We start from the raw sequence: 8,684 nt of genomic DNA, 5'->3' as shown, positions 1-8,684 counted from the left end.
TCTGGGAGGGGTTCAGAGCCTGTCTGCAGCCTAGTTTGGGACTGAGAAACAGGAGGCATCCCAGCCTGGCCCCACTCTGTCTTTGGCTCCCCTGGGGCAATGGGTGGGGAGCGGCAGCAGCTGAACCAGTAACCCCTCTCAGGCACCACTTCTCCTGGTCTGTTTCTCTGTCTCTATCTCTCTGCAGGAGCTGGACCCCTTCTTGCCTCTCTTCCTATCTGTCCACTCCATTTCCTCTTCTTGCCTTTGCTGCTTCCTGCCTTCCTCTTCCTTCCACCCCTGCCGGAGACTCAGGTCTGCCGGACACCTCCATCCCCTCGGGGGGCCATGGGCTCAATGCTTGGGCTCCTGACACTGCTACTGCTGTGGGGTGCTGTGGCAGAGGGTCCTGCCAAGAAGGTGCTCACACTGGAGGGAGACCTGGTCTTGGGCGGGCTGTTTCCAGTGCACCAGAAGGGTGGCCCAGCAGAGGACTGCGGTCCAGTCAACGAGCACCGTGGCATCCAGCGCCTGGAGGCCATGCTTTTTGCACTGGACCGCATCAACCGTGACCCCCACCTGCTCCCTGGCGTGAAGCTGGGGGCACACATCCTCGACAGCTGCTCCAAGGACACGCATGCCCTGGAGCAGGCACTGGACTTTGTGCGGGCCTCTCTCAGCCGCGGGGCTGATGGTTCACGCCACATCTGCCCCGACGGCTCTTACGCCACGCAAGGGGATGCTCCCACTGCCATCACTGGGGTCATTGGCGGCTCCTACAGCGACGTATCCATCCAGGTATGCAACAGGAGTGGCCCAAGTATGAGGGGGACTAGGGAGGGAGTTGGCGGGTGACCCAAAGTTTCTGTGGAGTGGGGCTCCTGGGCTGCCATTAGAAAGGAGACTAGAAACTTTTTTTTCCCTTCTTCTTCTGCAGAAGACTTTAGAGAGTGCCCCTGACACCTAACAGGGGCTGAATTCTGGAGATTGAGAGAAACAAACACAGAGACACACACACACACACACACACACACACACCACCTGATATGGAACCCCAAAAGGCTTTAAAGTCTCTGGAGGTTCGAAGCCTGGCTCCCCCACTGGCCAACTGCATGGCTCTGGACAGGCTGTTTCTCTTCTCCACACGTTTGTCTCCCCCTGAGAAAATGGGACCCAGGGCACATTTCCTGATTGGGGGTTGGTGGTGGAAATTGGTGACATGGTGTCTATTGCAAGAGCACAAGAGGTCCAACTGCCGTCCTTATTGACTCATCTCATATATAAAGATACCACTGGGGGAGAGGAGAGAGGACATCCAGGCTCTCTCAGCCACAGGCCTCCCAGGCAGGCAGATCCTCTGCCCCTGGATGGGATAGGAGAGGGAAAAGCCAGGGATGGGCCAGGTTGAGGGGAGCCAGGAGGAAGAAAAGCAGCCTGTGTGTGTGTGTGTGTGTGTGTGTGTGTCTGGAGAGTAGAGGGAATGGGTTGGGGAGGCCAGGAGATAGGTACTGAATGGAGGGTGCAAGATTTGAGAGGGAGAACTGGCCCCCCACCTCCATCTCTCCCACCAGAGGTCTCACTAAAGCCCTGTTGCTCCCTATTAGCACAAGGTGTCGGCCCAGCTGCTGTCCATGTGTTGCCCCACCCCCACCTGTCCTGGGCACACCTGGCTGCTCTGGTCTAGGTTGGAGACCTCCCCTCTCTGTCAGGTTGTCACCTCTCACCCATGTCCCCACCTGCAGGGTGCTGAGGATAGGAAAATGAGGCCAGAACTGGGCTCAGGGTTGGGGCCTATGGGTGGGGCCTGTGCCGGGGTTCTGCTTATTTAAGAGGCTGGCCGAGGGCACTGCCACCAGCAGAGGGTCAGGACCCTTGACCTGGCACATGGTTCAGAAGAAATGAGGCACAGACATCACAGCCCTGGGCTCAGCCTCCAACCTGGCCGTTTTCCCTGCTGCTGGGAGTGGTCATTTGTCCTACCGGATCTGGTTTGTGGAGAGGGCCAGGTGGCAACTGGGATGGCATCCACACCTGAAGCCCTAACTGGGTGTGGAGCAGGTGGACAGCTTCCTGCTGTGCACAGGGGTCTCACAGCTCTCTTCTAGGAGCTTCTGTAGGAGCCCCATTAGCTACCTGCACCCTCAGGAAAAGGAGGGGGGTAGGCTAACCACAGCATCGACTTTCTTTTTCCTTGTCCTGGTCACCACAAGCCAGCCTTTCATCCTTAAGAGCCTGTCTTTCACTAATTCCTCCTTCCTCCTGCCCTGTCTCTTGCACCAGTTCCTGTCATCCTCCATACAGCAAGCCCCAATGGTCTATTGTTTTTATTCACTTAGCAGCTGTGTAAGGCAGAGCTGAGAAACTGGGCAGGGGATCCAAGGATGGGCTTGGAGGAACCTTGTTCACTTCCGGCTCCGGCATCCAAGGCAGATGAGGACTTGGGGCCTCCACAGCACCTTGGATCTGGGTCTCCCTTCCTAGGGGAGATGATTTTCCTTCTGTCTCCATCTCCCCTCAGGATGGACACCTGCCCCGGGGGGCAAGCAGAGAGCTTGAGCGCCCTGAGCTTCTCCCATGCTGTTCAGGACCTCCTTCTGCTCCTGCTGCACCCAGGCAGCAGCTCCGCTGTAAGCCAGGCCACCCTCCCCACTTAGCTCCTGGCCAGGGGTTCTAGAGGCGTAGCAGAGTGGTGATGTCTGAGCCCTGAGACTCTCCCATCCTGGTATTTCAGGGATCCGTTTCCCTACTCCAACTCCCACTTCCACCCCTGGAGCCTCATCATGTCCATGCAAGGCTACCCAACAGGGGACGGCTCCCGGCTAGCCTTGTGGACACTTGACCCTGAGGGCCACTGGATATGATGCCTGACCCAGCCTCTGCTCTCTGCCCTGCTCGCCCCTCCCCACAGGTGGCAAACCTCCTACGGCTCTTCCAGATCCCGCAGATCAGCTACGCCTCCACCAGCGCCAAGCTGAGTGACAAGTCCCGCTACGACTATTTTGCCCGCACCGTGCCCCCTGACTTTTTCCAAGCCAAGGCCATGGCTGAGATCCTCCGCTTCTTTAACTGGACCTATGTGTCCACTGTAGCGTCAGAGGGCGACTACGGCGAGACCGGGATTGAGGCCTTTGAGCTGGAGGCCCGAGCCCGCAATATCTGCGTGGCCACCTCGGAGAAGGTGGGCCGGGCGATGAGCCGGGCGGCGTTTGAGGGCGTGGTGCGAGCCCTGTTGCAGAAGCCCAGCGCCCGCGTGGCCGTCCTGTTCACCCGTTCCGAGGATGCCCGAGAGCTGCTCGCCGCCTCCCAGCGGCTCAACGCCAGTTTCATATGGGTGGCTAGCGACGGCTGGGGGGCCCTGGAGAGTGTAGTGGCTGGCAGCGAGGGGGCTGCCGAGGGCGCCATTACCATCGAGCTGGCCTCCTACCCCATCAGTGACTTTGCCTCCTACTTTCGCAGCCTGGACCCCTGGAACAACAGCCGCAATCCCTGGTTCCGCGAGTTCTGGGAACAGAGGTTCCGCTGTAGCTTCCGGCAGCGGGACTGTGCAGCCCACTCCCTGCGGGCCGTGCCTTTTGAGCAGGAATCCAAGATCATGTTTGTGGTCAACGCCGTGTATGCCATGGCCCATGCTCTGCATAACATGCACCGTGTTCTCTGCCCCAATACCACCCGCCTCTGTGATGCTATGCGGCCGGTCAATGGACGCCGCCTCTACAAAGACTTCGTGCTCAATGTCAAGTTTGATGGTAATAGTGCTGGCCTGTGTCCATCGACCTGCTGGCCCTTGATGGATAATGAAGAGCAGGACCTAAGATTCTGTTTCTCGCCCAAGAAATCGTAGCGTGATGGCAAGTAGAGGACTCAGCCAGGCCGGCAGGCAGCTAGGCTTCCAGCTGGAGCTGAGGCTGAGCAGTGAGTGGGCTTTTGGTACCATGAGGGTCTCTGGACCCTGCTTGAACCTTGCCCACTGTGCCAGAGATGTCCACTGGCCAGGGAGGCCAAAATACAGGCCCCTCAAGTTCCTGTAGCAAAAAGCGTTGTGTTGGTATATAACTCACACATATCTTCCTTTACACTTTAAATCGTTTCCAGATTAACACCCAACACAGTGTGGGTGCTATGTAAGTTCTTATTACTGGATTTATCAGAGAATAATAACAGGGAGGGGTAAAGGTTTATGCATGTTTCACACATGCCACCACCATGGGCCTAATGGGAAGTTTTTGGAGTCTCATAGCTGTGATGAGACTGGCTATGGGACCTACTGACACAGAGAGCTTATGGTGAGACTGCCCCGGTAGCTATGCTAGAGCTGCGGGCTAGGGCTGGAGTCAGGGGTCCGACTAAGTTGGTGTTAGGACTAATTTCCACCTGCTGGGCTTAGGTGGTATTGATGGTCTGACTTGAGACAGCTGTTGAAGACTTTGCAGCTGAGATGGAAAGATTAGGGGCTTTGGCAGGGCTGAAATTCTAGCTGTCCCACTCACTCACTCACGAGGCCAGAAGCCTGTCATCTGCTCCCCTCAACTCGGGCTTCTTACTGGGACTAGGCATAGTCCTGAGCCCGTGAGGGATGCAAGCAGAGGGAGAGGAAGGGGCGTGGTCATCAACTCCCAGCTGCTGAGTACATTCCAGTGAATGGAGAGATGGCAGGTGGACGCTGGGTTTGGGACTCAGTGTATCCTGGGGTCAGTGGGGCTGGAGCTGGGTGATTGTTATTGATGAGATGGTTCCTGAGATGGACTTAACTGTGGAGTCTCTGCATTCAGTTTGGGGGGGGGGTGAGTGCTGTGTGTGTCTTGACAGTGAGAATTTGGAGCCTGGATTGCACAGTGTCAGAATGGGCCCTAGGCTGGGTTGGGTGTGCCTGGGCGGGGACTGGCACAGGTCCTCAGTTTGTGGAGATGCCTGGAGTTGGGGTTCAGGGGTGGTGGTGATGGTGAGGGCTGGGATTAATTGTTTGAGTTTAGAGAGGGGGGTTTGTTGGAACTTCTGATTAGAAAAATGACAAAAGTAAAGACGGGCTTTAGAATTAGGACAGGGCTGGAAAGGCTAGTGGCAGCCTTGGCTCTGGGACACGGGTTCCATGTTAGGCAAAGGGTTGAGGTCACTTTGGAGCACTCCACCCATCCAACACTCTCTTTCTTCCTTCCCTACCCTCTCCCAGCCCCCTTTCGCCCAGCTGACACTCACAACGAGGTCCGCTTCGACCGCTTTGGTGACGGCATCGGCCGCTACAACATCTTCACCTACCTACGGGCAGGCGGTGGGCGCTATCGCTACCAGAAGGTGGGCTACTGGGCAGAAGGCCTCACCCTGGACACAAGCCTCATCCCCTGGGCTTTGCCCTCCTCTGGGCCCCTGCCCGCCTCCCGCTGCAGCGAGCCATGCCTGCAGAATGAGGTGAAGAGCGTGCAGCCGGGCGAGGTCTGCTGCTGGCTCTGCATCCCGTGCCAGCCCTATGAGTACCGGCTGGACGAGTTCACCTGCGCCGACTGTGGCCTGGGCTACTGGCCCAACGCCAGCCTCACTGGCTGCTTCGAGCTGCCCCAGGAATATATCCGCTGGGGCGATGCCTGGGCCGTGGGGCCTGTCACCATTGCCTGCCTGGGTGCCCTGGCCACGCTGTTTGTGCTGGGTGTGTTTGTACGGCACAATGCCACACCAGTGGTTAAGGCCTCAGGCCGGGAGCTCTGCTACATCCTACTGGGTGGCGTCTTCCTCTGCTACTGCATGACCTTTGTCTTTATCGCCAAGCCCTCCACGGCAGTGTGCACCTTACGGCGCCTCGGCTTGGGCACTGCCTTCTCTGTCTGCTACTCAGCTCTGCTCACCAAGACCAACCGCATCGCACGCATTTTTGGGGGGGCCAGGGAGGGTGCCCAGAGACCACGCTTTATCAGTCCCGCCTCACAGGTGGCCATATGCTTGGCGCTCATCTCGGGTCAGTTACTTATCGTGGCTGCCTGGCTGGTGGTTGAGGCGCCAGGCACGGGCAAGGAGACAGCTCCTGAGCGGCGGGAGGTGGTGACCCTGCGATGCAACCACCGTGATGCTAGCATGCTTGCCTCCCTGGCCTACAACGTGCTGCTCATCGCACTCTGCACGCTCTATGCCTTCAAGACGCGCAAGTGCCCTGAGAACTTCAACGAGGCCAAGTTCATCGGCTTTACCATGTACACTACCTGCATCATCTGGCTAGCGTTTCTACCCATCTTCTACGTCACTTCTAGCGATTACCGGGTGAGTCACCTGCCGCAGACATGGGAGGGCTGGCATGATAGGTAGAAGATCAGGTTCCTGGCATCTCATTGAATCTACTGGTAACTGTGAGGGCAGGTGCTCACTTTGGGGATCCACCACCTGCGGGAACCCCAGGGGAAGGGATGGGGCCGAGGGAGGCCAGGGGGATGTTATGACCCAACCTGGGAGGGGATAAGGATGCAGAACCAATTCCACAGGAGCTGGGACTCTGCCCCACTGTACCAAGGGACTGGGGAGTAAGTGCCAAAGCTCAAGGAGGTTCAGTCACCTGGCCAGGGTCACTCAGCTTGGGAATGCAGAGCAAGGTCTGTACTGATGATCCTTACAGTTAAAGGGACAAGGAAATTGAGGCAAAAGCCTCAGCAAAGGCCTTTTCTTCAGGACCAGGCAGAGATGTCGTGGCATGGTATAGGGAGTCAGAGGCCACTGGATTTGGCTGCTCTGCCTGCACCTGCTGGGCCGCCTATTAGGGTGCTGGAAGCCAGGATGGGGGATTGAATCTGCTCTCACTCAGCTGGAGTTTGCAAATGATTCACATTTGCATGCGAATCATAAGTAGCTAAGATCTCACCTAGGACATGCACAGTACACATATGTAGCATGTGCACACACACACCAGCCCTTATGCAGTCACACACATCACCTGATGTGCACATACTTCTCTGTCTACACACATACCCTTACCTGTGCACCACACTCTTAAGAGGTGTACATGCACACAGCTGCACATACTCACCACGCCTTACCTGCACCCACAGAGATCCAGGCACCCACAGGTATGCATCACACACACACTTCCACATACACACACGGGGTAGAGTCCCCTGTATGTTCACCCCCACAGCTGGAATCCTTTTCTCCCTGGTAAACCGTCAGTAAGGGGCTTACCCTGGGCTGTGTCCCTGCCTTCCCACTTCCTAATAATTCTCTCTGGGGCTTGGCAAGTGGACCCCAGGCCCAGGGGATGGACTTGTACAAGCTCCTCCACTCCCTCCCTGGGAGCCCAGGCAGGTGGTGGGGTCCCCTCTCGTATCAGCTCATGTGTGACTCGTTCCTGCTCACCCACTGGCCCACTGCAGGTGCAGACCACCACCATGTGCGTGTCAGTCAGCCTCAGCGGCTCTGTGGTGCTCGGCTGCCTCTTCGCGCCCAAGCTGCACATCATCCTCTTCCAGCCGCAGAAGAATGTGGTCAGCCACCGGGCACCCACCAGCCGCTTCAGCAGTGCTGCCACCAGGGCCAGCTCCAGCCTGGGCCAAGGTCAACACCCTCAGCAGCCCTCTCCGCCTGATCCCCCATCCCCCAGCTAACTCCCCACTCTGGCTGAGATCCTGCATTGGGGTGGGTGGAGGAGGTGGGAACCCCACCATCCCAAGACAGCAGCAGCCAGGAGAGGGTGGGAGGGGGGCCACTCCCCTGCCCTCCACGGACACCCCAGGGTTGTCCTCGACCTCTGGCTTCCTTTCCCCAGGGTCTGGCTCCCAGTTTGTCCCCACTGTTTGCAATGGCCGCGAGGTGGTAGACTCAACAACATCATCGCTTTGAAGATCACTTCCCCACCCTACTCCAGCCCTGACTCAGCTGCTCCTCCTGGAACCCAGCGCGGATCCACATCCAGGGGCCAGGAGGAAGTTGGATGGAGCACTGCAATAATGCCCACCCCCATACTCACTGCCACCTAATTGTCCTAACCCAGGGTCCTTGGCCAGGGAGCCTTTGCAATGGTCACAGATGCCCTTGGAGATTTGTTCCCCCCATTCCCTGCCTGGCCCAGAACTCCCGGAAATGACCCAGGATGCACTGTGGCCTGAGGGGATGGGCCGGCTGAGGATGGCAGGTCCCAGACCCCAGTCAGCAACGGTGCTTCCAGCCCTGTCTTTTCCCCCCTGCTAGGGCCTTTTTAATTTTTTTTAATATAAGTTACTCTGGGATGTGGGGAGGGTGGTGACCATGAGGGCCAGTCCCCGTCCCCAACCCTTATGATCCCACACCCTGGGCACAACAGCAGCTTGTCCTGTGATTTATTTTGTATTACCTGTAAATAAACTGTCTTTCTTTAAAAACACACACACACACATCTTGCCCTTGACCCTGGAGACCCTGTACCCTCAACCACAGCCTCATGATCTCCCCCAAGGCTCTCGGGAGTGTGTGGGTGGGAGGGGTATTAATGAACAGGCTCAGCTGGCAGACCCTGGATGGGCTTCCCAGAAACTTCCTTGGGGACAGACTGGGCATTGGCAGGGCACAGCTGACTGGTCCTGAGAGTTGGCAGGTTGTGTGTTGGGTGAGAGAAGAAATTCAGAGCTGGCATGAGACCACAGGTTACCTGTTCATAGGCATGAACAAAGCTTTCTGGAAGAGACGGCAGGAGAAGCAGGGAGTTGGAAATCCCTAGGAGAGACATCTGGGAGGGAAGGTCAGGGCTGGATGTAGAGTCC

General features: G+C 57.4%; 1 protein-coding gene across 1 annotated transcript; it reads left to right on the top strand.

Annotated features, from left to right (window-relative positions):
- The first annotated feature begins 281 nt into the window (after window positions 1-281).
- On the top strand, window positions 282-8,119 carry GRM2 (glutamate metabotropic receptor 2). Its single transcript, XM_004581512.4, has 5 exons — window positions 282-777; window positions 2,888-3,725; window positions 5,147-6,222; window positions 7,323-7,503; window positions 7,715-8,119. Exons 1-5 carry the CDS (start codon window positions 328-330, stop codon window positions 7,786-7,788), a joined length of 2,619 nt encoding a protein of 872 aa, XP_004581569.2. The 5' UTR covers window positions 282-327; the 3' UTR covers window positions 7,789-8,119.
- The last annotated feature ends 565 nt before the right edge of the window (window positions 8,120-8,684 follow it).

The sequence above is a fragment of the Ochotona princeps genome, chromosome 21 (assembly GCF_030435755.1).
Source record: "Ochotona princeps isolate mOchPri1 chromosome 21, mOchPri1.hap1, whole genome shotgun sequence".
Classification (NCBI taxonomy): Eukaryota; Metazoa; Chordata; class Mammalia; order Lagomorpha; family Ochotonidae; genus Ochotona; species Ochotona princeps.
This window is presented reverse-complemented; position numbering and strand designations above follow the sequence as displayed.